Source organism: Molossus molossus, unplaced genomic scaffold (genome assembly GCF_014108415.1).
Source record: "Molossus molossus isolate mMolMol1 unplaced genomic scaffold, mMolMol1.p scaffold_m16_p_4, whole genome shotgun sequence".
NCBI lineage: Eukaryota > Metazoa > Chordata > Mammalia > Chiroptera > Molossidae > Molossus > Molossus molossus.
Genome location: NW_023425377.1, coordinates 360,451 through 388,305, shown reverse-complemented (window position 1 = coordinate 388,305; position 27,855 = coordinate 360,451). Strand labels below are relative to the sequence as shown.

Below are 27,855 nucleotides of genomic sequence, written 5' to 3'. Positions count from 1 at the left end.
CCGGGGTCCGCAGGGCTGCAGATGCAGCTACCATCCCGCCTACAAGGTGTGTCTGCACCGACACGGAGACCCAGCCTGTGAAACGGCGTCTCCCGGGCCCACGTCAACAAGCAAACACGAAGCAGGGAAGTTCCTTGGTCTGTGGCCCTGGCGGCTGGTGCTCTGGGGACTGGCCGGCAGTCAGAGGTGCCCCCTCCTGCCCCCACACGACTGTTCCGCAGGCACGGCACCGTCCTTTCTCACAGGAGCAGGTGACAGTTGAATAAGAATGTGGAAGCATCGTGTGAAACATAAAACGAAACGTAAATGCGGGACATTCACACACTAAACTACGACACGGACGGAAAGGCTGCATCAGCAACAAGGCTGCTCTCTGAAGCACACAGCTGGACGGTGTCCTTACCTTGTGAGAAGAAACACGTTCAGCCAGGAAATCAAAGCGACGACCTGGTACCACCCACTCCCTAGCCACCAGAACGCTCCAGAGGCCGCCTTCCCTGAAAGAGAGGACACCCGACAGTCTCAGGGAGCGTCCCTGAAAGCAGACCCCTCACGAGCGGTCCTGGGCAGGCCAAGCAGAAGCACCAGGAGACGCATCAGCAGACGTCTGCAGTGGGCGAGCGGGTGAGGGAGGATGGGCGTCAGGGGTGCTAGTGACAGAAACGTCCACACCCCCCACAAAGCGGCACGGACGCCCCTCAATGCACCAGGCAAGACCCCGGAGGGGGCATGCCACAGCATCGCCAGAGCCCAACACCGGAGGGACAGAGCGCGTGCAGCCTGTGGCACAGCACGAGACATGCCAGTCACGCAGGAGCGAAGCTCGGAGCCCCCGGGAGTCAGGCCAGGCGCTCAGGACAGGAGCTAACTGCCAGAGCCCGGGCGAGCGCAGGCAGAGCGGAATAACCACCTGGAGCCATCGCGGCCGACCACAGTGCCGACAGCATGGCCTGCACCGCATGCCACCCGGCCGCTCCGACCCTGTGCAGCATCTGTGTCGAGGAGCGACCTGTGACAGAGAGATGCGTGCGGGGCACACTCAGCGCGAGACGCCAGCACGGCAGCTCTGCTCAGCGACCGCACGGGGTCAATGCCAGCGACCGGAGCTCCTGCCTCTCTGGGAGTCGGCTCTTCTCAAGGGAACAAGCAAGGCACTTGACTGAGTCCCAGCAGATGCCAAAGTGAACCTGGAGCCCTGCCCCAGGCGAGCAGCCGGCCTCCCCCGCCCACCAGGCCAGGAAGCCCAGGTGGGCAGCCGCCTGCAGGCCGCAGGATTGTGGAGACAGAACGAAATGCTTTAAGGCAGATGCAACTGCACAGACATCGGGGTTGGATGACTACTAGGGGCCAAAGCGCCCGACCCCCAGCGTGCCCAGGGGAAGCCCTTGGGAGCACGAGTGCCCTGGACAGAGGATGGACACGAAGAGCCACCGCTTCGTTCTGAGGACTGCGGGAGTCAGACTGTGAGCACGTGTGCGGGCCTGACGCCGCGGAGCAGCTCCTACGCGGCTGGTTTGCCAAGGAGCACCGCTGGAGAGGGCTTTGCAAACCGACTGTTTTGTGTGTTAACTAAGTGAGGGGACAATTACCTTTGAAGCTCAGCTTTAAAAAAAAAAAGGCTGCCTGAAAAACGGGCCCTGAAAAGCAGCGCACAGGTGCCCACTGGGAGGCGCCTCCCTTCCACAGGAGACCCAGCTGCACGGGGCGGGGCAGACACGGCTGGAGCACGGCGCCCCCCACCCCGGGGCGGGGCCGCCAGCCTGCTCCCAGCCTTTCATTTCACCTCGGGTTCTTTCTTCTCACAATCGATTTATACTAAACACACTTGCAGAGATGTTTTCAAGAGAGACAGTCTCCACGGTTTAAAGCAAGGTTAACGCGAATCGTGCCTGTTTTTAGCGAGCACCTGGGTCCTGAACACGGACAAGAAACAGAAGTCTGCGAAGAGCACGGAAAAGCAGGACAGAGCAGCACGAGAGACAACCTGCACGGGAGAAGGTGGGCCACGCGGTGCCTGCTGCCCTTCCTGTCCCGGACACCTGCACCTGGCTGGCTGCGTGTGCTCCGAGGTGCTCCGTCCCCCGAGCGGCTTCGCCTGTGGGTGGTGGTGAGAGCAGCGAAGGGTACAGGTTAACACGCAGACCACGTCCGTTCAAAACTGTGCACAACAAGGCAGTGTGAAAAATTAGGAAACTCAATTATGAAAAAGAGAAGAAACTCAAAGCAAATGCAACCTGGTGGTTAGTAGCTTCTATTATTCAGGGTTTAGGCAATAGCCCCCAAGCCCCCCACTCAGTGAGAGCCACCCAGCTGATAAGAACGACGCCCTGTGGTACCGGTGACCTCCTGTGCGCTGGTGGGAGACAGCGTGAGCAGACTGCGTGTGAAGCGCAGCTGCACTTGCGCAGCGACTCCTGCTCACACAGCGGTGACCATGCCTCTCAGAGCCTCTCCACTGCCATCGGCCCACGGCCATCGGAAGGGGCTGCAACACGCAGCAGAGGCTCAGGAAGCCCAGCGCTGCTCAGGCCCCGGGGCCGGCCACCGTCTCAGCCGGTTGTGGACGGCGCGCGGCAGCGAGCACAGGTGGCAGGGCGCTGGCTAGGAGAGTCCCAAGCCCCCTTGGCCAGCAGCATGCCCACCGACACCACGCAGAGATGGCCCTGAAAGTGCTCTGAATGTCCAAACGCCGTTCAAATAAATGTTTTGCTCTAAAAAGTAGAGTCAGAAGTTAAGTTCATTAACTTTTTACTTAAAAAGAGACGTAAAGCCCTGGCCGGTGTGGCTCGGTGGGCTGCAGCATTGTCCTGCGCACCCGTAGACTGAAGGAGCGATTCCCGGTCCGGGCACACGCCCAGGCTCTGGGCCTAACCCCCAGGGGGGCGTGCGGGAGGCAGCCAATCCATGCTCTCTCCCTCTCCCTTCCTCTCTCTCTCAAATCAATAAAGAGGGAAAAAAAAACCTCTCCTCCCTTAAAAAAAAAAGGTCAATGAGCGTATCCTGCGGTGAGGACTTAAAAACGTTTAGACACTGGTCAGCTGTCAGAACCCTCGCCCGCTCCTCGAGAGAGCCCGAAGCACCGTCTGCGCCAAGACCGCGAGCGGAGATGAGAACGCGCCTCGCAGGAAAGCTGCCTTCCCCACCGCGAAAGCGTTTGGTGGAGAAAGAGAAAAAATTATTTAAGTACCTTTTAATTCATGGCTTTCTGACTTATAGCTTTCTGATTCACGATCTTTTGATTCATAGCTTTTCAATTTGTAATTTTCTGATTCATAATTGAGCTTCATTAAAACCACTTGGAAAAGTTGAACTAAGAATGATGACAAAGACGACGAGGTGTACGTGGCCAGCCACAGAATCCTATCCACGTAGAAAGACGCACCGCCTATTAAAAAACCGTGAACACAGTTAATTTCCTCCCAGAAGCCATCGCTGCCCCCCGATAAGGTAAGCCGGACAGCCAACTTGTTCATTTGCGGCAAAGCAGAGCCAGCGTTCCAAAGGGACACCAGGAGCACCACTGGGAGCCCCGCAGGACAGGCGGCAGGGACACACCTCTCCCCAGCAGCCTCACCCACGGCGCCGGCGCCCGGCACGGCTCACACTGCCACACTCAGACCATCAGCGGCCACCCCGACTGCCGGGAGGACTGCCAGGTGAGACCAGCCACACCCGCAGGACGCTGCCACAGCACCGGCGGGACGTGTCCCACCACAGAACCGCGGGCCCGAGGACCGCCAGTGCCCAGGTCAGAGAGGCAGTGAGACCCCGATGCTCTCTCTCGGTCCACAGGTGGGATGATGCTCCGCAGGGACACTTGCTGGACGTTTTCACTCCGGAACAGTTTCTTCGCCAGCGGCAGATGAAACAGGCTCACTGCTACTGCTCAGCGCACCGGAGCCCTGGAGACCGGCCTGGTCTGCCCAGGAGGCGCCCTGAGACCTGCCAGCGGGCTGCCCGACTCAGCGAGGCCGCGGTGATGTCTGAGCTGGCGTAGTTTCAAAGGAACCAAACCAGAGCCTGTTACAAACAGCTCCTGGGGCCGGCCCCTCCTGCGCCCCAGGCTCCCTCAACAGGCTGCACAAGTGGAGCCATCTACTAAGAGACAAGGCAGTGCAGAAACACTGAAATCCCAATGTCCACCCATCGCCCTGCAAACTTTAAAGTACGAAAACGTGAAGGACTGGCAAGAGACTACGGGCTGGGGACCCTCGCGGGGCCGCAGGGGACAGAGACGGGGTCAGGCCTGGGAAGCCGCCGGGAGGCCTGTCTGCAGTGGACTCCTCAGCGGCAACTGCAGAGCCCCGGCTGGAACAGGTTCTGAGCAGACCTGAGTTGCCTGGGTGGTCTCTTCAGACCTTCGAGCCCACCACCCACAGCCAGGTCTGGCAGGAGTAGGCTGGGCTCCAAGGCTCCCCGGCGACGGCCCACGGCGCTGGCCGGGCTGCTGCTCCAGTCCCAGGGCCTGCTCACCAGCCACCACGAGGCAGCGGACCCTCCGGCCTCCCTTCTCCAACAATGAAGGCTGCTTCAACAAGCAAAACTCTGCTCCAGGCCTCCAGGACAACTGGTACCTTTCCAAAGGAATGACCCCTTTTCTAAGTTAACTTACACCCTTTATTGGGGGACCTCAGTGCTGCCTTAGGGAACACCGAAGAGTCTGTCTTCAGATACCAACTCCTGGCGACTTCTGTGCGAATTGTAACATGTAAGCTGCCGCAGCCCAGGGAGGGACCGAGGTGGCCAGGGTGCGGGGCCCTGCTCTGACAGCCGTGACCGTCTCCAACCTCAGAGGCTGCTGAAGGAGCCCCCACCCTGGGGGTGCACCTTGTCTGCGTAGGGCTGGCCAATGCCCAGGAGAAGGCGGTGAGGCCGAGCGCACCTGAAGCTATGCATGCCCACAGCCCACCCTGCGCCCTGTGCTGGGCACCGCGGCCAGCCCAGAGCAGGCGGCTCTCACGGGGGCAGGAGGGAGTGTTTACTGGATTTAATTTTCTCCCTCGCACATTTGTACTTCATGAACATTTAACTCAAGTAATTAGGAATAGTCTCTATGAGAGTAATTAATTATCTCTGGCCGGTTATGCTCAGCGGTTAGAGCGTCGGCCCACGGACCAATGAGTCACAGGGTCCCTGGGTTGAGATTCGTCTCCGGCCCTCGTGTGGGAGGCAACCAGTTGATGTGTCCCTCTCATGTCAATGTTTCTCTCTCTCTCTCTATCTGAACAAAAATGGAAAAAATATCCTCGGATAAGGATTAAAAAAAAAAGAGTAATAAATTAGTTGGTCCTAAAGATCTCTGTTACAATCTAAAACATCGAGGGTGTTGAGGACAAAATCGCAAAGGCAATAAAATAGAACTTGTTACACTTGAAATTAATACAAAACAATACTGAACGTGAACTGGAACAGGGAAGTGACAGTAAAAACATAAACAGACACGAAGCTGTTTCCTCCCCTCAGCCAGGGGACTCGGCGATGGCTGTCCAGAGGCCCCCAAACCCACACTGACACCACCGGGTGTCCTGGCCCCAGAGACGCCCCCTCAGCACAGACCGAGTCAGGAGGCCGCGAGCAAGCGTCCCTCAGATCTACGGCAACGTGCTTTCGCCAAGGCCAAGGCCATGTTCGAGGCACAAAGGCTTCAACCGCAGCCCCCCCATGAGTGATGAGCCCAGCTCGGCTGCCCATAGGGTCCTGAGGACAACGCCTGCGGGCAAGATGCCTGAGTCCAGATCCCAACCCCACCACCTCTCAGCAAGGGGCACAGCACAGCAGCCTAAGCCCTGGTCCCAGGGGCTGCAGGCAGGGTCCGGGAGACACTGGGCAGAGCCCGGACAGAGGCAACACGGGGCGATGCCATCCTGTCAGAGAGGAAGTCCTCCGCTGAGCCTGCCCCTCCCCTCCCAGCTGCACCCCAGCTGCGCGGTCGTGTGGTGTCAGTGCCACGAGACAGAAGCAGAAGCGCCAGCAGCCGCCACAAGACCCGTAGGCCGGTGCCATCGTCCACTCTGCCATCACCTGAGAAATGTTAGCTGAGTGGCCTGGCGTGCTGGACACAGCCAGGAGCACAGTGACCACAGACACGGTCCTGGCCTCCTATGCTTCCCCGTCCCCATCGTCACCTGTGGAGGTGTCCTCCAGCCCCGCCAGCAGACCAGCCCCGACGGAACACTCTGAGAGCCAAGGGCTTGGACACAAGGTGACGCACGCTTCGAGTCGGGCTCCCTGGTCCCCACGCGCCCACAAGCGGTGCCCATGGGCAGAAGTCAGGGCTGGTGTGGAGGGGACGCGGGAGGGTCTGCAGTCCTGAGCCACAAGCTCCAAGGCCTGTCCCAGCAACTGCCGCCGGGACTCTGACGCCCACCTCTGCTTGCCCATGGCCGTGGCCGCACGCGGGGTCCACGAAAGGAGAGCTGCCACCCCAACAGGCCAGTGCTGAGCTACCCCGAGGCCAGGGCAGCCGCGGCCCTCGCCCCACCGGCGCCGGCGAAGGCACCACCTGGAGCGGTTCCCGGTCACGAGTGCGTCCGCAAGCGCCCGCAGTTCCACGGGTTCACCTAAGCTCGCGTTCACAGACTTGCAGACACTCCCAGGAACAGAGACACTGACCACGTGACGTGGAAGCTCAGAGATGAGAAGGAGCACAGCTGACGTGTGGGACAGCCTGAGCGTCCACAGGACACCCTGAGCAGCGTCACCGCCAGGTCTGTGAGAGGGCGGCTCCGGGCCATGGAGTCTCCTCTCGGCTCCTGCACCAGCGGGACTTACGTTTCTGACTCCTGTCCCTCGAGTACACCCTAGAGGTGGCGCGGTGGGAGGCGGGGAGCCCGGGCAGCGTGGCATCGCGCTCGGACAGCAGGCTGCAGGCCCTGCAGGTGTAGCCGTTGCTCTGCGCTGCGTCGGCGGCCAGGTCGCCGTTTCCCTGACTGACAGCTTTGTTTCCACCTGGAGGTTCAACAAGGAGAGGGAGCCGCTTACCTTGGTCCAAGGACACTTACCCAGAACTTGTGTCTTAAAAAGCAGGGGGAGAGAAAGGACTGAAATCGTTACCTTTGAGATCTCCATCATCATCAAGACCTAAAACACACACATGTTTGCAATTGAGCTCAAATGATCAAAAGAGATCAAAACCCCCTCAAAAAAGCAAAGGTTACAATGGTTAACAAATCGGCATTTAGCACTAGTCGAGATTTATTTCCTGAAATGCCTAAACGAATGCAGGTTTCTCCAGGTACACACATGCTCTCTTCTGACCGAGGTGGAGGACGTCTGTGGTGAGGACACACCCGCGCACCCGCCCGCGGCCCTGTCTCAGACCCAGCATCCCGAGCACGTCCCGAGCACGCCCCTCGCGGCTGGGGAGCTGCTCCTGCGGCCGGGCAGACGCAGCACGGCTCCCACACGAACTTCGGAGCCACTCTGGGTCCGGGTCTTCTCCCAGGGGCTGGCCAGGACACCCGGGCCCGCAGCAGCCCTGGGCCGGCAAAGCTGCCATTCACGGCTCCATTGCCAGCAGCCAGGTCACACGGCTGCCGCCAGTGTCTCCACTACCTCCGTGTCTGCTCTGGGCCTTTCCCAGTGATGCAAAACCCTGTGCCTGCCACGCTGAGCGCCCTGGGCACCGCCAGCAGTTCCCGGCCTGCCTGAGGCCGCTTCCCGCTGCGCTGGAGTCCAGGAAAAGCCTTGACCTGACGGCAGTGACCTCCCCCCTTGGAAATAACCAAACTGTAAGCAACTCACCCCAGAAGTGGTCCACTTTGGTCTGCTCTTGGATCAGAGACTCGTCCAGCACAGGCGGCCGCAGACTGGCGGAGCCGTGCCCGCTGCTGCTCTGGCCGGAGGTGTGCTGCCTCGAGGCACGGCCCTCGCGGAAAGCCAGCCTGCTCGCACCGCTGCGCGTCTTCACCGTTCTGGGAAGGAAGGGATGGGAACAAGTTCGCGCTTCTACCTGCAGGTGCAGGAGCACAAACCCTCGGAGCAAACGTGCGTTTCTGAGGCAGCGTGAACACCACTGCTCTGGAAAAGGCCAACGCTGGGACCAGAAAGCTCCCCTCACGCTGCAGCAGGCACCCTGCTGGTGTGGCACCATGGTTCGAGCACCAGCCTGCGGACCGAGGGTCATGGGTTCGATTCCTGGTCAAGGGCATGTACCTGGGCTGTAGGTTTGATCCCAGCCCCAGTCAGGTCGTGTGGGAGGCAACCTATCAATGTGTCTCTCTCACACTGATGTTTCTCTCCTTCCCACCCTTCCATTCTATCTAAAAATCAATGAAAAAAATATCCTCGGGTGAGGATCAACAAAACAAATGTTATAATAATATTAATAAAAAAAACTGTAGTGGTTAAAACTTAAAATAACCTAAGTATAAAAAAAAAACACTGGGCCTGGCCAGTGTGGCTCAGTGGTTGAGCGTCGACCCTGCACCAAGAGGTCACCTGGTTCGATTCCCAGTCAGGGCACGTGCCCAGGTTGTGGGCCAAATGCCCAGCGGGGGGTGTGCAGGAGGCGGCCAATCGATGTTCTCTCATCCATGTTTCTCTCTCTCTCTCAAATCCATAAAGAAAAATATTTTTAAAAAACTACGATTTCTAAGTCCAACGCCCTCCCCTTTAAGCCGAGCAACTGCACACGCCCCTCACGCCTCAGCCTGTGAGGACGGCGTCTGCGCTGGCATCTCGTGTTTCTGCATCCACACTGTGCGGAGCCACCGCAGCTCACGTGCTCCTTCGGGAACCTCCCGGGTGGAGGGCAGACCTTCCTTCTCTGAGCTCCGAGGCGACTGCAACACACACGGGCCGTGCAGACACCCCAGCGGGAGCGGGGGCTGCAGATGCCCTGCCAGCCGGGCCGCGCCATCGCACGCCCTCCAACCGCCACCAGGGACGGGTCCCTCTCACGGAGTGGCCACAGGAGACTGTCCTGTACACTGTTTCTCTGATGCACACGGGCCGTGCCCACTTGTGCCCTCCTGGGTAGGGGGTGCTGACGGCTGCGCCAGGCCACGAGCACAGGCAGGCTGTCCGTGCACACGGTTCAGGGAACAGACCACAGAGACCAAAGGCCCCCAAACAGCCTCTGGTGGCACAGCTGGGGGGGACCCTGCCCACATGACAGGTGCCCACACCCTCCCCAGGCTTACCTACAGAACACCAACCCGACAGCCCCCACATCCCAGAGCCCGTGTCAGCCGCATCCGGAGTGAGGCCACGAGGCCACTCATGGATGCTGTCAGCGCCCTCACTCCAGGCGTGGTCTTACCGGCCAACCAGGTGGGTGTCAGCATGCGAGTGCACAGGAGCAGGGCTCACCTGGCCGCTCTGTCCTGCAGGGAGGCTGTGCTGCTAGGTCGGGAGTCAGCGTCCCCGGCCCGGCCACCCTCAGTGCCATATGCGCTGGTGGCCAGGCGCAAACTGCGGCGGGACATTCTTGGAGAATCAAACACGGGGTCCAGTCTGTGCTCGGTCTCGAAATCCAGTGCATCGGAAGAGTAGCTCGAACTGGAAGGAGACATGCAGAGATCAGGTGCTCACGGCGCCGCTCCTGAGACAGACTGGGCAGGCGACGAGCAGAGCTGACGGTCAGGCTCAGAGACAGCGGCACCGGCCGGCGCCTGAGATCTGTCCCCGTGCCAGCTAGCAAGTCCAGAGCTGACCCAAGATCCTCTCCGACATGCCGCATTCACGAGAACCCACTATGGCAACCCCGTCACTACGCCTGACAAAGCAGCAGGCGCGGCGACCCCCGCAGCAGGGGCTCCCACAAGCCACTGAATGAGCCCGTGTGAGCGGAGAGGTGAAGTGACTGGACCATCAGCGCTTTGCCGCCAGCTCACCGCCAAGCTGGAGACACACCGACACACCCACGGCACCCATGGGGCTGCCACACACCGAAAGCCGCGTCCTCCCCATCTGCACCCCGAAGGCCCTGCTCCTCACACCCATTACCACCTCCGCCCCTCACTTCCACCCTGGCTCTCGTCCTCAAGGCCCTACACCTCTCCCTCAGAACGAGCAGCATCTCCGGCTAGGGAGGACCAGCCGCACTGCCAGGCTCCAGCACCGGGAGCCCTCAGAACACCGAGCCGCCGCCCCCGTCTGGACCTTACTGCCAGGCACCTCTTCTCGCGGTCTTCAGCCCCTCTCTCCGGGCTCCTTCCTGTCAGCGTCTAGACGTACTCTCAGCTCTCCCCATGGTAAAGTGAACATATACACACACAGCCCTTTTTCCTCCCTCATCAGCTAGCAAGTTGAAAAGGTGTCTATGCCAGGCCGGGGAGGCTCAGTGGGTTGAGCACTGTCCCGTGGGCTGAGAGGTCCGGGTTTGATTCCCAGCCAGGGCACATCCCCCGGGTGGTGGGCTCCATCCCCAGTAGGGGGCGTGCAGGAGGCAGACAATCAATGTTTCTCTCTCACATCGATGTTTCTCTCTCTCTCTGAGAAAAAAAATCAATAAAAACATATTAAAAAAAAAACGTAAAGTGTCTAAACTCACTCCTCACCAGCTTCACCCCACAAAGCCAGGCACTGCCCAAGGCCAGCCTGTCAGTGACTCCTTGGCTGAGCTCACCGCGTGCCCGGGCCTCGTTCTGCATGGCCTTCCAGCAGCATCTGACTGGCTGGTTCCGCCCCCCACCCCCAAATACTCTCCTCTTGAAGAACCAACTGCCGTCTCCCCCACCTTTCCTTCTGCTTGGAAACCAGCTTCCCCAGAGGCTGGAACGGCATCCCCCACTCTCCAGCCTGGCCTGCAGCCTGTGTGGCAGCCACATGACTGGAGGCCTCCAGGGATTCCTGGGAGAGCCCCTCCTGACCAGGGCGCGCCCCCCCCCAAGGCTGCCAGGCCCCACCCACAAGAGGTGACAAGACTTCAGTGAGTGGGGCAAGAGGACAACACTGACCAACCTCCACCCGAGGGGAGAGATAGCGGACACCACGCACCTCTGCTCAGAATGCAACCGGAAGTAACATCTGTCCCGTCGCCATGCCAACACAGCAACGGAAACCTGGAGCTGACCAAATCTCTACATCTAGCTACAGTTACAGGAAACACAGATTCAGACTTAAGACATAAATAACCCAACAGAACATGGGTCTTCTGTTTAGGGTGATGTTTCGTTTCTTTTTTCTTTATTGATTTTAGAGAGAGGAAGGGAGAGGAAGAGACAGAAACATCGATGAGAGAGAACATCGACTGGCCGCCTCCTGCATGCCCCCCACTGGGGATCAGGCCCACAACCTGGGCATGTGCCCTGACGGGGAATCGAACCGGTGACCTCTTGGTGCAGTGTCGACGCTCAACCACTGAGCTACATCAGCAGGGCAGGCTGATGTTTAACAGTTGTTTAAAAAAAAGATCTGGAAATGGAGCCCTGACTCAGGTCTGACGGACTGAGTAGCTGCCGGCAGTCACCATAAGCGGCCCGGGCTCTGCCACAACCCTGGTCTCTGGACGGCTGTGTCTGACGCGGCACCTTTCAGAGACCCGCGAGGCAAGAAGGGGCCGGGGCCGAGGCCGGGAAGCAGGCGAGGCAGAGGGCTTCCTCCTCCTCCCCAGACCGCCGAGCTGTCTGACAGCCCCCACAGCAGGAGCCCTTCAGTGACGTGGATGGAAGACGGGTTGCTGGAGGGGCCTCCGTGTCCAGAGACTGCTCAGAATGCAGACAGGCAGGGCCATCAGCCAGGAGCCAGCACTGGCAGTGAGGGGCCGGGGATGACCAGTGAGCCGATGTGGGGGGCAGGAAGGGGGAGGGTTTGAAGGACCAGGCAGAGAGGACAACTTCTCGGAACCCCCCAATTCTCCACACTGCAGTGTCCTGCCCGGCCCTGCACAGCCCAGGTCACGCTGCTCCTGGTGAGCGCTCTTGGCCGGCTCTCCGCTGCCCTCACTCAAGGCCCAGCACAGCCTGCACGGCAAACCTGCCCGCCCTCCTCGCTGCTCGCACCCTCACCCGCCTCGCTCCAGTCTGCCTCGGGGAGGCCATCAGCTACTGAGATTCACAGAGACCCAAACACAGGCATCTTTCTAAACTGTATCTAGCCCGGCCAGTGTGGCTCAGCAGCTGAGCGCTGTCCCATGCCACAGATGGCTGGTTTGGTTCCTGGTCAGGGCATGTGCCCGGTGTTGGGCTCGATCCCCAGTAGGGGGCGTGCAGGAGGCAGCAGGTGGATGTTTCTGTCTCCCAGTCCCTTCCACTTTCTCCAAAAAAATCAATAAAAACATACTAAAAAATAAAAACTATATTTAAAATAGGTTGTGAGAGCTAAAACACTAGTGAGAACACTACTGTCACACTCCACAATGCGGGAGAGGGAACGGTTTACCTGGGCGCCCCCTCGGTTTCTCCTACAACATGTAGGACGTTTAATACAAAAAAGTGTGTCACTACGGAAAGTGTGACCTGATCCAGATTGTGAATACAAATCATTCGATGTGAGATTTGATTCATGCTGTGAAAAGTATTCTCCTTAAATACCCTCCAATTCTGTTCAAGCCTCAGGCACACGGTAGCCAGCGAGCAATCGCGGCCCTGAGCACTCTGCCAGGTGCGAAGTTTGCCAGCTGCCGGTCACACCCGAAGCAACCCAGCACCGACTCCCGGTGCACTGCCCACAGCCTCATGGCGCCTCAGCCCACCCCCATCACCCTTCCTGCTGGGTGCACTGCAGTGCCAAGGACCAGGCGCAACCTGTACGACTCAGACTGCGGGCGTCAGTGCTACATCAGAACACGAGTAAAAGCAGAAAACCAACCACCTGACCAAGTCCTGCTCCGTAAACCTGGGCCCCTCCAGGGCAATCGTTCCCGACAGTTCTGTCAACTATGAAACACCCAGCCTTCAGTACAAAACACAGGCCCCACCCTGACCACAGAGCTCAAGACCCCGCCCTCAGAGTGGGCGTGAAACAGCGAGGTCTGCAGTGAGTCATCGCTGAGTCATGGCTAACATGGTTTCAACACCCTCACAAGTTCCAGGTCAGGGCAGTCACTCCATAAAGCCACAGGACAATGGAACGTTTACAGGTGTCTCCTCTCTCTGCACACGACAGGGCTGCGAGCCCGCAGAGCCTGCTGACTCCAGGGCACTCGAGAAGTGACGGGACACACGCTCACCTGAGTGCATACGTGTAGCCAGTGTTCTCGGGCACACACTGAGGCGGCGCATACGTGTGGAGCCGAGAAAAGTCCATGTCCACGACCTCACATCATCCTGCAGCAGGCGGGAGGGAGCAGGCAGGGCGTCGGGTCAGGGCAGCGTCCGCCGCAGGGGCAGCCGAGCTCGCAGGCCGGCCGCAGGACGATCCAACTTGACCACAGCAAAGCCAGTGGGGCAGCTCTTTGCTTCACCTCTAGAACAAGGAGAGAAGTTTCCTGTGATGACGAGTCACATGCAGGGACACAGAAGCAATACAGCCGCAGAAGCACCTGGGGAGCGGGGAGATCGCTGACTGAGGACGAGGAAACGGGCTTCCCCCCACTGTTTGCGATGCCCCTCCCCAAAGACCGAGCACCCATTCTAACACAGCTTTAAGTTCCTGAAGGTGTCAAATACTCTCATTCTTCTCAAGTTTGGTTGTTAATTAAAATGAAACAGATTTTTACTGCATGGTCACGATGCTCTCCCGTGCTTCCCTAGACAGCAAAGCTTCCAGAGTCACAAAACTGGGGGATAACAAACAAGCATAAGGATTGTTTATACTTTTATCTTTCCCTTCAACAAAAGAGATTATTTTTAAATTAAAAAGTGTTGCCCTGGTTGAGGTCATGTGGGAGGCAACCAGTCCATGTGTCTCTCTCACATCAATGTTTCCCTCTCTCTCCCCGCCCCCCTCTCTATCTGAAGATAAATAAAAAAATATCCTCGGGTGAGGATCAAAAAAAAAGTGTTGAGCACACTATTTTTCAGGCTGTCATCTAGATTTCTTTGGAGCCCTGGCTGGTTTGGCTCAGTGGTTAGAGCGTTGGCCCACGGACCAAAGTCCCGGGATCGATTCCAGCCAAGGGCACGCACCTTGGTTGTGGTTCATCCCCGGGGTCGTGCAGGTGGCAACCAATCAATGTGTCTCTCTCACATGATGTTTCTCTCTCTCTCTCCCCCTCCCACCCTGTCTGAAGATAAATGTAATAATATCCTCAGGTGAGGATTAAAAAAAAGGTTTCTTTCCAACGACTCAAACTTTCCTCTGATTATATTCCTTCTCTCACACACTCCAATTTTTAAAAACACTCTTAATAGTCATATGAATCATAATCTAAAGGAAGATAAAAGTAAAAATATAGACTATCCCACTCAAAAAATATCTATGTATAAATGACTGATTTCTACAGAAACAGAACAACCCTAAAATTTGTATGAAACCACAGAAGACATCGAATGCCCAAAGCAATCCTGAGAAAGAGCAAAGCTGGAGGCATTATGCTCTCTGATTTCACACTTTTTCAAAAAGCTACAGTAATTAAAACACTACGGTACTGGCATAAAAACAGACGCATAGATCAATGGAATAGAGACCAGAAATAAACCCACGTGTACATGGATCAATTAATTTACGACAAAGAAGTCAAGAATATACAACGGAAAAAGAACAGTCTCCTCAGTAAATGGCTGAAAAAACTGGACAGCCTCATGTCAGAGAAGGGAACTGGCCTGCCACCTGACACCACACAATCAACTCAAATCGGAGAGACCGAAACACGGAAAGAAAACATAGGTGGGAAGCTCCATGGCACAGGTCTTGGTGATTATTTCCTGGATATTACTCCAAAAGCAAAAGCAAACGAGTGGGACCACATCAAATTAAAAAGCTGCTATCAACAAAATGAAAAGGCAACCAATCAAAAGGGAGAAAACATTTACGAGTCATGTATCTGATAAGGGGTTAATACCCGAAATACATAAAGAACTCATACAACTCAACAGCAACACAACGGACAATCCAACTAAAAAATGGGCAGAGGACTCGAGCAGACAGGTCCCCAAGAGGACACGGGTGGCCCAGAGGGACACGACAGGTACTCAGCCTCACTCGTCAGCAGGGACAGGCAACCAAGGCTGCAGGAAGGTGCGGTCCCCTCGCACCTGTCAGGATGGCTGTTACCAAAAAGACAAGAAACAACAATGTTGGCCAGGACGTGGAGAAAAGGGAACCCCTGTGCACTGTTTGAGGGAATGTAAACTAGTGCAGCCACTATGAAGACAGGACGGAGATTCCTCAAATAATTTACCATATGACCTAGCAATTCTGGGTATTTATCCAAAGAAAATGAAAACACTAACTCAAAAAGACGTATGCACCCTGTATTCACTGGTACAATAGCCAAGACAAGGATGCGGCCAGGTGTCCACCAACAGGTGAGGAGAGATGCTGAGGTGCCTGTGTGTGTAAGGGAGCAGTCTTCAGCCAGAGAGAGGATGGAATCTTGCCTCTGCAGCAGCATGGACGCACAGCTGGTGCATTATGCTCAGCGAAATGACCACACGAGAAAGACACAAACCATACAAACGTTCTCTCTTACAGAAAATACAGGTTTAAAAACTTGAAAATAAATTAGAGAACAGACTGGTGGTTGCCAGAGATGGGAGGTGGGAGGCAGGAAAAAATGGGTGAACCATTTGGGTTTATTTTTAAATAGAACTTTAAATGGAATTAAATAATGACTGGTTTCCGTAAGCTCAGAGAAATGCACTCCACGCCATTTGGGACGGCCCACTCTGACACCCCACTCTGACACCCCGGGCACCAGCAGAAATGAAGGCCGTTGTTTACATACACAAACTGTGCTGCACCTGCTTCTTCAACAAATACAACACGGCATTTTAAAGAGCACCCACCATTCATGGTCCCTCCCAGGACCCAGCCCACTAGCACGGCTTGGGCTCACCTGGCACTCATCAATGTCCAGGCACCTCCTTCTGCAAATGATTAACTGATGGGTACGCCCAGGTGTCTGTCCACTGCTTGTGCAGCCCCCCCACCACCACCACGTGGCTCAGACGAGCAGATCCAGGGGTCCTGCCACCCCGACCAGTCTGTGGTCTCAGCCCCTCACTCACTGCAGCCCCGCTCCGAGCTCCCCCCACTCGGTCAAGGCCTGCTCTGCTCTCACCTGGTGGGAAGCCAGAGCCACGTCCAGCTGCACGGCCTCCCAAGCTGATGTCCAGCAGAGCCACACCCAGCTGCAGGGTGAATGGCTGGTCCTCAGGATAACTGACCCATGGTCACCCTGTTGAGTTACTCAGAGACTAACAACGCCCAAGTGTCTAACTCCACTCCCACAGCGAGTGATCTTCCCCTTAGTACTTTACCTGCATCACTGACCATCTCTAAACCAGTTAACTAATTCCTACCAGCTGCTCTACAGCTGGTTCGGGTAGGTATTAGGGGAACTGAGCTCCCTTGGACTGGCTTACAGAAGTCAGTGCTACAGACCAGCAATGGCCCTTAGTTTAAAGACCAGGGCTGTGACATGAAGGCATCAGAGCACCCAGCTAACAGGGACAGAGCCCCCCGTCGGGGCTCAGACCCCAGCTCTGTCCCATGAGCCAGCTGCCCGAGGTCAGCCCTAACCCAGGAGCTGGTCTGGTGAGGAGGACCCAGGCAAGAACGTGAACCTATAGCCTTTACTTTGATTATTTATCTATTTATTTTAACTGTAAATGTATTTTTAAATGTTTTTTTACTGATTTTTCAGAGAGAGAAACACTGATTGGCTGCCTCCTGCACGCCCCCTACTGGGGATCGAGCTTGCAACCCGGGCATGTGCCCTGACTGGGATGGAACTGGGACCTCTCAGTCCATGGGACAACACTCAATCCACTGAGCCACACCGGCTGGGCCAGACTTTACTTTGAAAGGTTACATTAATATGATCTCACACTTTCACCCCTAGAAGAGAGACACTGGCTGACTTCGAACACACAACTAATTTTTCCAGAGGTGCAGGACCAGCTGTGACCACATTTTCCAACCTGCCCTTCCCGTCAGAGACGTAGGCAAGGCTGGGCCAACACCACCTCTAGCCAGGTTTAAGGCAGGCCTTACGCCATGATTAAAGAACACTTAACTTCTTGTCTCTGAAATAAAATTCTATCAAAGAACCAAGGGCCACTACTGGTCACGACAAGGTCACAGCAGTGACCGGCTCAAAAACCCTACAGGCGGCAATAGGAGACACGGCCAAGTGACAGACACAGTGGCAGGTTTTTGGTAAAACAGCTACGAAGCTAATGACAGGCCAGAGGGAACACCAGGAGCAGCAGCGGAAGGAAGCCGGGGAGGCCAGCGGTCACCCTGCACACTCAGCGCCACGCAGCACAGGTGTGTGGGCTGGGTGGCCAGGCTGCACGACTCCCGTGGTCACGTGTCCTGCGTCACCTCTCCAGCAACACACCTCAGGACGCAGCACCTCCTGCTCTGCCCGGCTCAGATGAAGTGATGCATGGGAGGCGACCACAACCCACGCTCCCTGGGAAATCAGCTTTAATCAGTACAATGAAGCCACACGGCCTGTGCTTTAAATATAAAAAAAGAAACAGATTTGTGTGCTGAGTTAGCAACCTGAGATGGAGTCACTCACCACTGGCCAAAACGAAAGTCCGCTGAGCGTCCGGGACGTCCGGACTCAGCCGGCAGGTCAGGATGAGGCCAGCTCCCGCCCTCTCGGAAGCGTATCTGAAATGCTTCTACCACAAACCAGACACGAACGCGAAGCATTTTCAAAACACAGTTTCCATCTCCCTTCACGTCACTGCTAATTAAAGCCCGCGGGTGACATTAGAGCCTTCCTATTTGTATCCTGGCTGAGGCGCCCCGCCCCCCCCAGCCTGAGACTCCAGGGAGATCTGATAGTGTTCAACCTCTGAACAGTGCTAAATAGTACGTGAAAAACAGACTGAACACATATTCAATGGGTCAGAAAATCCTGAAAAGAATCAGTTCACGTTTTGCAAACTGATGTTACCAAGAGGGCCCTGTCCAGGCTCTGCTGCCATTACCTTCCTGGTCCTCCCAGGCCGCTCCTCCTTCCCCTGGAGCCTGTCACTTTGTCCTGGGCCACAGTCCAGTGCGTGCCTTGCACTGCGGGAGGGAGAGGACGCCCAACACCGGCACCGGCTGAGAAAGGAGCTGGGCTCGCGTCAGGCCCTCACGGCAGGCCCAGAACCCCGGCAGGACTCTCCCCAGCTGCCCAGCCTGGTAGGTTAGCACACAGGGGACCGAGAGCCTCCTGTCCCCACACGAGAGGACATTTTTAGGACGGAGAGCTTTCAGTTTTGAGCTGCCAGACCTAACAGGGAAAATGCACACGCCCCAGGAGACGGTGGGCCAGGAATGCCACCATCTTCACAGGGAGAAGAGGGCACCATGTGAGAGGCCCAGCGTCTCCTGTTTCCCCAGCGGGGGTGTACCGGCCAGCAGCACTGACAGTAAACACGCACGTCCTAGCAGGGCTTTAGGATCCCAGGTCAGACTCTTCTTACATTGCACGAGGCTTCCCCTCAGCACCCTCTGCGCTAGTGCGTTCTGCAACCTCCACCCTGCATGGGAGAGGACGACGTCACGCTATTTTCTCCAAGAAGGCTTGGTTCTACCACCACACAGAACTTGAGTCTTTACCGTTTAGAATGTCCGTACTAGCTGGTAACAATCTAAAACACAGGCCCAAAAAGTCTCAGAAAGAACAAGTCACACAAGTTGGAAACAGCTTCAAGCAAAGGGCAAAACCAAAGAACAGTGACACGGTAAGCCTCCGAAATGAAACCAGCACCATGGTTTCCTTAGGACACGCGTGTTCCAGAGCCGAGGGGCAGGGGCGGCACCTCCTCTCACCACAAGCCAGTGCCACCCTCCGGCAGACGACTAAAGCTACCGGGAACTTGCTCCGAAGGCGCCATTCGCAGAGATCAGATGCCGCAAACCGACTTTCTGCGAGCTGGTTCCGTCGCTGAAGAAGTGTCTGAGACCATGCGAGCCCAGCGAGGACAGGAGGGCTGACTGCTGTGCACTCAGAAAGCTCAGGAACAACCTGCCGCAATCACCTCCTCACCCCATTCAAATGGCGAGCCACCCTGCACCCCCCACCAGAGCTGTGCACAGAGATCGCAAGCCAAGGAGACACTGACAGACAGGACCCTCCTCCCAGCTCTGGGCGGGGCTCCAGACCTCCCATCTGCAGAGCCCCCCGGGGTGGGGTGGGGTGGGGGCGTCTGGGCTGACAGGATAGGGCCCCTCTGCCGCAGGGCTGTCCTCTCAGGGCCTTCCAGAGAAGGGGTGTGGGGGGTGGGGACAGACACACGGCCCACCCCTCCTTCACCCTTCCTTAATCACCAAAGCTGGTCCCTAAAGGACAGCTGCACCCGTTCAGACGTCTCATTACTGGAAAGAAGACTAACTTTGGAAACTAAAATTCCAGCCCTGGCTGGTTTTGCTCAGCGGTTAGAGCATTGGCTTGCGGATCTGAGGGAGCTGGGTTCAGTTCCTGCTAAAGGCACATACTTTGGTTGCAGTTCGTCCCGGCCTGGTTGGGGTTGTGTGGGTGACGGCCAGTCGATGTTTCTCTCTTTCTCCCCTTCCCTCTCTATCTGAAGATAAGTGCAAAAATGCCCTTGGGTGAGGATGAAAACAAAACAAAAACTAAAATTCCAAGGTGCTGCTTTATTTATTTATTTATTTTTTCCTCCTCACCCAAGGTCACTTGAAACATCTATGTGAAAGAGACACATCGAGTGGCTGTGTCTCTTTCACAACATAATGAACAGAAACCGGCACCCCATCTCTACTTTCCTTTTATTTTTCAATCCTCACCGGAGGATATTTTTTTCTTTATCTTCAGATAGAGTGGGGTGGAGAGAAAGGGGGAGGGGAGGGGGAGGGAGAGGGAGAGAAACATCGATGTGAGAGGGACACACTGACTGGTTGCCTCCTGCACGACCCTGACCAGGGCCTGGGACGGTGCCCTTGACTGGAATCGAACCCGAGACTCACTGGTCTGTGGGCTGACGCTCTATCGCTGAGCCAATCTACTTTCATCTTAAAGAAACAAAACAATGTCCATTAAAAAAACAACCCACTATGATTTATATACTAAATGGGAATCCTTAAAAATGAACTAATTATTTAAAACAGCAAAGCAGAAATGACTATAACCTGAAAATGTCTGAAAGGGCCTTACAGGATGCTACGCACAGGGTACCTCAAAAAATGTAGACAGTGTCTGCAGATTCCATTACACTGTGAAGATGAAAAGTACTTTAATAATCACACTTTTTTGTGTGTATACATTTTTTGGGACACCTTATATATACCTGAGTATGATTTTAAAACATCCAGAAAATTTTACACTAAATTCAATGGTAACTTACAGAGAACGGGACTTCTACTTTTCACTTACCCTTCTGTATTGTTTGAATTCTTTAAAAAAGTATTGGTTGTATAACAAACAACCCAATAAACATTACTTCCAAATTAAAAAAAAAACAACTGGTGTCCAACACGTAACGGTGGGGGCTGGACGCAGGCTGGCACCAGAACCCGCCAGGGGGCTGCTCCTGGGGAAACTGTTACACACACAACGATAAAACAGATTTTAAAATAAGTGAAACAATAGGATAAAAAAAACAGAAGTCAGTTATTTTCAGCGGCCACTCAGTTCTGAAAGACAGTTTCTCTCCAAGATGTGATGTTTCTTTCCTTTTTTTGGAGATGACGAAACAGCAGGAAGAGGTGGAGGCTAGATACTGTTTACATAACAAAAGAGCTCTGAGCTTCGGAGAAAAGAATTACTTTTCCTGGAGAGACCTTATCTCAGGCTTACATCTCCCAAGGTAAGTGCTCCAGACCTTTCCAGTAAAACCCCAGTTCTTCACAGTGACTCTCATCATGATGTTTCAGCCGAAGCCCACAGTCCAGTGATCTGTCTGGTGGGTGTCAGTGTAGGCAGGGGCCTTTCCAACTCAGAACCCCGGACCACAGGGCTGCTGCACCCTTCAGGCTCGGCGCACCCCAAGCACCCCAACAGCCAGGTGCAGCAGCCACCCGGGAGGGCTGCCCACGAGGCCATCTCCACGGGAAAGAGCGTGTCCACAGCAAACACGTCAGGCAGCAAAGCTGCGCACTGACGCCTGGGGCTCCCTCACACCCAGCAGTGCTCCTCCTAACTGGGAACAGCAGACTCTGGGAACAGGGCCACGCCCACGGGTGATGCAGACCGCTGGGAGGTTTGCCTTTTCCTTGTAGCTGCGGACGATCAGGGGCCACAGACTGAACCTGACAAGCTCAGAGGCCTAGGCCTGGCGGCCCGACTAGCTCAAAAGCCTAAAGTCACCACAAAGGATGCCTTGAAATGAAAACTTCTTAACTAAAAGCAGTTTACGGCAGGTAGTCATGTCCTAGGCCAGTATCTTCCCTGCAAAAGGTCAATTTTCACCTTTTTTTCTCTACTGATTTTAGAGCGAGAGGAAGGGCGAGGGAGAGAAACAACGATGGGCAGACTGGGGATCGGGCCCACATCCTGGGCATGTGCCCTGACCGGGAATTGGGAATTGAACTGGTCGATGCTCAACCACTGAGCCACACCGGTGCTCAATTTTCACATTAATCGAGCCTATTGTCTTTTAGCATCTATGATAACATACCTTCAGGATGCTAGGATAACTTCCCTTTTTCCAGACCCCTCAGGGCACAACCAATACACCCTCATTGTTATTATCATCACGTTCACTGTTGACTGCTATCTATCCTGTTCCCACATATGCAAAAGATGTACACGCATCTATCATTTTACTCTTCTTCTAATCCAAGAAACCTCGCTTGGCTTTCTCCTGAGTCCCTAACCTACCACCAGTGGATTCCATGTAACCCTCTTGCGGCTCCTCCTTTGATAGTAAAGTGTAAGATAAGCTGCAAAACTGCTCTTCTCTGGGGCATGATCTCAGTCCCAGATCATGACAGCTGCTGAAAGTTTTAGCTCAATAAATTCACAAAAGTTCCTCACAGGTGTGAACCTTTCTCATGCTGACACTGTGCACAGGATGTCAACGGCACACGCACCACATCGGCAGGGACACCCCACCTGTCACTAGCTACAGGCCGCCCTAGCACACATGCACAGTCTATGGACTCTTCCTCTCTGGGGTCGAGTCCCCACACCCAGCCTCGACTACTCGCTGCCCCACGCACTCCCCATGCAAAGGGTGGGGCCGGCACCTGCTTGCCTCCTGGTGAGCATTTCCGCCTGCATCCTGCACAGAAATCACCCAGCCTGTCCAGTCCTCACCCGCCTGCCCCTTCCCTTCAGACCAGCACTGCCCCCCTTCCAGGGCACCCCTTCTTGACTGCTCCCTGGCCGCACCACCTCTTGCTGGCATGAGACCCTGAGCTCTGAGAGAGAAGGAACAAAACCTCACTTGCAGAACAAACGGGCACTTTGCAGGCTCACTGCTGTACATGCTGCTGGCTCTGCCTGGTCCCGCACTCTCTGCTCCTTGTGTGACCACCCCCAGAAGAGCAGTCCTGGGCCCCTCAGTCCGTCCCCCAGGGCATGCGGAGCACTTCTCGGTCCTCATCTACTCAGAACAGCTGAGTCGACTCCGTTTCTGTCCAAGTACAGCTGGGAGCAACCACTGCAAACAGTAGCTGCAGGATCGCACTCGTACTATAGATGCAAACAGCCCAGCCACTTCTCCACTGCCCTTGTAACGCCCATCCCCCCAGATGCGGATGAACAGGCTGAAGTGACTGCTTTCCAGGACAGAACGGTGTGCAAGTAAAGATGTCACTACACCGAGTTTCTTCATATCCTACGTATCGCTCACATCTTCCAGTGGTTATTAAAGATCACACGGAGCAAACAGGACGACAGAGACCAGAGCCGGCAGGCAGAGCACAGCCTGTTCTGAGGCCGCAAGCCCCTGGGAGCACCCCCTCTCCCCAGGCGAGCCACTTACCTGCACCTGATCCTCCCAGAGGACTCAAGTTCGGAACCTGCAGGGTTACTGGCACAAACGTCGAGAAGCACCTGCCAAAGAGGTCTCATCTCCTAAACAAAAATCCACTCACCGAGTGTCCCTGTGTGACTAAATGAAAAGCAAAACGGCCCTGGCCGGTTTGGCTCAGCGGTTAGAGCATCCGCCTGCGGTCCGGAGAGACCCGGGTTCGGTTCCCGCTAAGGGCATGTACCTCGGTTGCAGTTTGTCCCCGGTCCTGCTTGGTTGTGCGGGTGGCAGCCACTTGATGTGTCCCTTTCACATCAATGTTTCTCTCTCCCCCTCCCACTCTATCTGTACAAAAAATGGAAAAATGTCCTCCGGTGAGGATAAAAAAGAAAAGCAAAACGCCCAGCTACCAAGCACGCTTAGTTACACATGGCATTCAAATGACAAGACCCACTGACGAGCTACACAAATTACATAATGAAGCAGAGTCAGTTGTAGCACACGATGGTAATAAATAGCATAAATACCAGTCGTCTTCTGTATTCCTCTGAGGATCCTAAATTTATCTGGCCCAATGGAAGTAAACGGTTTCTAACACAGACCGAGCCAGCTTAGTCCATCTAGTCTCCTCTACCTGAAAACCAAATCCAGTCAGCAGTCAGAAGAGTAACGAGTCCCAAATTTAGAAAACGAAGGGAATGAGAAAATGAAAGTGTTTCCAATCAACTGAAGACAGCAGGGAACTCAGCTGGCCCAGGACCTCACAGCAGCGGTCGAGTCGGGCATCAGTTGTGCTCGGCCACCAGCCTGCCTTGTTCCCACCTGCACTGGGAGCCCAGGTGTGGACACCCCCTTCGGTCACGTGTTCTGGATCCCTTGGCCTGAATCAGCAGTGGCTGATGAAATGCACTGTGTTCCCTGGGCTCCCCGACCTGCGAGGCTTAGGTGAGGGCAGGAGCTGCGACGCGAACACATGGTTTTGTCCTAGGCCCCTTCTCCTCCGGCCGCTCCCTGCCAGCGAATTCCAAGTAGCAGAATCCGGGGACCACTGATCATCATAACTTCAGGGCGAGGAGACAATGGGTATGAGCAGATGCTCCATCAAACACCAGCAGAAAACAGACCACAAAAGAATTCCCAGTTAAAAAGGATGCACTGAACACACATGGTAGCTTCCACTCTCCTCCAGACACCTCTCTTGAAAAGAACTTTTGAAAAAGATACATGTATCTACCCAAAATAACAAAACGAAAGGGAAAAAAGATAATAGTAAGAAACTTGGAAGCTATAAAACAAATGTGTGAATGAAAACTGACCTAGGTCAGAAAAAAAAAAAGAGGAACGTGAGGGAGTTCAACCTCCACCATGGAACCCCCAAAGGGGGACAGTGGCACCCACGTACACGTGCAAGTGAGGGTGCAGGATGGGTCCAGAACACAGGAGGAACTGAATGCTGACAGTCTGTTTAAGAAATTAAACAAAACCCACATGGATCATCTCAACCAGTACAAGAAAAGCACTTGTTAAAAACCCAACACTCGTTCACGACAGAAACATTTAAAAAACTAGGATTTGAAGGGAACTCACTCAACCTGACAAAAGGCACTCACTGAAACCCACAGCTAACTCATCCTCCACAGAGAAAGGCCGAGAGCTCCCCGAGATCAAGGACAAGACAAGGATGCCTGCTTACAGCAGCATCAAGAACAAACTTAGGAATTAATTTAACCAAGGAAATATAGGACAGGTGCATACACTGAAAGCTTTAAGACAATAAACGAGAAGACAACCCTGTTCACAGACCAGGGTTGTCAGCCGGCGGCCCTCCCCTGCCCTACACTGAGTCAACGCAATCCACCAAAACGCCAACGGCCTTCCTTGCAGACAGAGTAAAGCGAATCCTCACGTTCATATGGGACTGAATGGATCGCAAACAGCCAAAACAACTTCGAAAAAGTTGGAAGACTCACACTTCTCGATTTCAAAACTTACTACAAAACTGTGTTGCTAGCATAAGGACAGACCTATAGACTAAGAGAACAGAACTGAGAACCCCAAATGAACCCACACATTTATGGTCAACTGATTTTCTACAGCAGGCCAAGACCATTCAAAAGGGCAAAAGCAGCATCTTCAACAGGGGTCTGGGACAGCAGGACATCCACGTGCAAAAGAACAAAGTTGGCGCCCCATCTCACACTACCCACAGAATTAACTCAAAGTGGACCAGAGAGCTGAAAATAAGAGCTAAAGCTATTTCAAAACTTAGATAAGAGCCCGGCCAGGGTGGCTCAGTGGTTGAGCATCAACCCAGCTGGATTCCCGGTCAGGGCACATGCCAGGTTGTGGGCCTGATGGGGGGGGGGGGCGCGTGCAGGAGGCGGCCTATCAAGATCAATGTTCTCTCCCATCCGTGTTTCTCTCTCTCCTCCTTCCTCTCTCTCTAAAATCAATGAAGAAAAAAATATATATATATAGAAAGAAGGAAGTGCCCAACCCAAGACCTATCACAGGTAGTTAAAAATATTTGCAAATAATTAGCAATTTCCATCATCAAAACCTTCTGTATCTCTGTTCTACCTCCCTCAGTTCCTAACAACAACAACAAAAACTTAGATAAGAACAGGGTAAGTCTAAATTACCTCTGGTTTCACGACAGTTGGTTGCTTAGCTATGATGCCAAAAGATGAGCAACGAAAGAAGAAACAGAAACGTTGCACTTCTTCCAAACCAAGTGCATCAAAGGGCATTATCAAGAGGGTGAACAGGCAACCCCAAGAACGGAAAGCAGTGTGTGGAAATCACACCCCTACAAAGGGTCTGGCATCCAGAGCCAACGAAAGTCTTACAACTCAACAAAAGCGGGCAGTTACACGCGAGGAGCACCAGGAGGATGTTCAACATCCTGAGCCCACAAGGAGACACCATCAAGATCAAATGCGGTGCCACTTCACCCCCGCTGGGCCGGCGGTGATTAAAACAAGAGTGAACCAGTGCCGGTGAGAATGGGGGACACGGGAACCCCTGCACTGTTGGGATGCTAAGTGGGGTGCGCCGTGGGTGGCCCCCGTGCAGTCCCACTCCCAGGTATGCACCTGAACATGGGGCCCGGCGCCCAGGCGGAACGCGCACAGTCGTCACAGCAGGACCCCTATCCCGCGAAGGTGGAAACCACTTGGAAGTCCGCTAAGGAGGAGGACGAGCAAGCTGCGGTGCACGCACACCACGGGGAGTCACTCAGCCCTCGGAGAAGCCCTCGGAGAAGCGGGGCAGGCGCGGGGCCTGGCGGGACCCCAAGACGTGAAGCTGAGACAGGGAAGCCAGACACGGCACGAGCCGCGCTGCATGAACCCATTTACATACAGATCCCGCGGGCCAGTGCAGGGGCAGGACGTGGTGCCGGAGCGGCTGCAGCGGGGTGCAGCGGGGTGCGGCCCGCCGAGCGCGCTGGGGGTGCGCTCCGAGCAGCGGGGTGCAGCGGGGTGCGGCCCGCCGAGCGCGCTGGGGGTGCGCTCCGAGCAGCGGGGTGCAGCTGGGTGCGGCCCGCCGAGCGCGCTGGGGGTGCGCTCCGAGCAGCGGGGTGCAGCTGGGTGCGGCCCGCCCAGCGCGCTGGGGTGCGCTCCGAGCAGCGGGGTGCAGCTGGGTGCGGCCCGTTCAGCGCGCTGGGGGTGCGCTCCGAGCAGCGGGGTGCAGCGGGGTGCGGCCCGCCCAGCTCGCTGGGGGTGCGCTCCGAGCAGCGGGGTGCAGCTGGGTGCGGCCCGCCCAGCGCGCCGGGGGAGCACCCGCTGGGACAGGGCTGGACGCGCGCAAGCCGCCTTTCCGCGAAGGGGTCGCCGGCGCCACGCCCACGCCCGTCCACGCCCACCCACGCCCGGCGGGTCGGCCGCCACCGCGTCGCCGGGACCGCACCGACGCCCGAGGGAGCGAAGCCCCCGCAGCTGCGCGCCGGGGACGTGCCGGGGACGTGCGGGGAAAGCACCAGAAGGCGGGCGGGCCACGGAGGCCCAGGGCAGCGCGACCGGCCCGCGGGTGCGCCGCCCCGGCACGGCGCCGGCAGAGCGCGCCGGAGGGACAGCCGGGAACAGGACCCCGACGGCGGGAAAGGCCGCAGACGCCCGGGCGGAGGGCGGAGGGCGGAGGGCGGAGGCGGGCTGCCGGCTGAGGGGCCGGAGCCGCCAACACCGCGGCGCTGAGGCGGGGCGTCGGCCGCTGGCGGCCCAGGAGGGGCCCGCAGCTCGGCGCGTCCCCGCCCTCCGCACCCCGAGCCCGGGCTCCGGCCCCGACCCGACCCCCGCCCGGGCCCTCACCTGCCTCGTGCCGCCGCCGCCGCCGCCGCCTGAGGCCTAGTCCTCGCCGCCCAGCCCAGCCCGGGCGCAGACCGTTCCGGCGCCAGCCAATCGCGCGCCGCGCCCGGGGCTGGGGGCGGTAGCGATGCGGACGTCCACCAATCCCGGCTGCGCCACCTGAAGCCCTCAGCCAGTGCGGAGGCGGCCCACCTTGAAGCGCGGCCAATCATGAGCGGAAGCGGACTCGCGGGCGGGGACACGTGCCGGGGCGGGGCCGAGTCTCCGGGAGGACCCCCGGCCCCCAGGGCGCCAGCCAGACCGCCTCCGTCCCGTCCCCGACCGCTGCCCTCGCCGCCGCCGCCCGGCTCCCCGAGCCCCAGCCCCACCCCGCGCTGTGCGGTGTGTAGAGCCGCGCCGACGCCCCATCCCAGGCGTGCGCCCCCCGCGGAGGGACCCCGGCCCCGCCGGGGTGTGCGGAGCCCGCTGCTGGCCCCTGCGGTGCGCACCGCCCCCAACCGGGTCTGGACCTGCCCCCGCGCCCGGCGCGGCCGATGCACACCTGCGCCCCCTCCGGCTCGCAGGGCGGCTGCGCGGCAGGTAGGGAGCGATCACCTCCGCGCCCGCTCGACAGAGGACCC

The 27,855-nt window shown here is 56.4% G+C and overlaps 1 protein-coding gene across 6 annotated transcripts in view; it reads right to left on the bottom strand.

Annotated features, from left to right (window-relative positions):
• The window catches only part of SUN1 (Sad1 and UNC84 domain containing 1), a 29,009-nt gene extending 15,669 nt beyond the window's left edge, over positions 1-13,340 (bottom strand). The window contains exons 1-9 of one of the 6 annotated variants that reach the window (XM_036281964.1): positions 13,115-13,340; positions 9,313-9,501; positions 7,744-7,913; positions 7,054-7,080; positions 6,772-6,948; positions 3,188-3,385; positions 1,985-2,158; positions 911-1,009; positions 404-497 (exon numbers count right to left, since the gene is read on the bottom strand). In XM_036281964.1, coding sequence (XP_036137857.1) covers positions 404-497; positions 911-1,009; positions 1,985-2,158; positions 3,188-3,385; positions 6,772-6,948; positions 7,054-7,080; positions 7,744-7,913; positions 9,313-9,501; positions 13,115-13,191 — 1,205 coding nt within the window. In that variant the 5' untranslated portion in view covers positions 13,192-13,340. The remainder of the gene's footprint in view (positions 1-403; positions 498-910; positions 1,010-1,984; positions 2,159-3,187; positions 3,386-6,771; positions 6,949-7,053; positions 7,081-7,743; positions 7,914-9,312; positions 9,502-13,114) is intronic. The other 5 variants (XM_036281965.1, XM_036281966.1, XM_036281967.1 and 2 more) reach the window with 5 other exon arrangements.
• Positions 13,341-27,855: the final 14,515 nt, after the last annotated feature.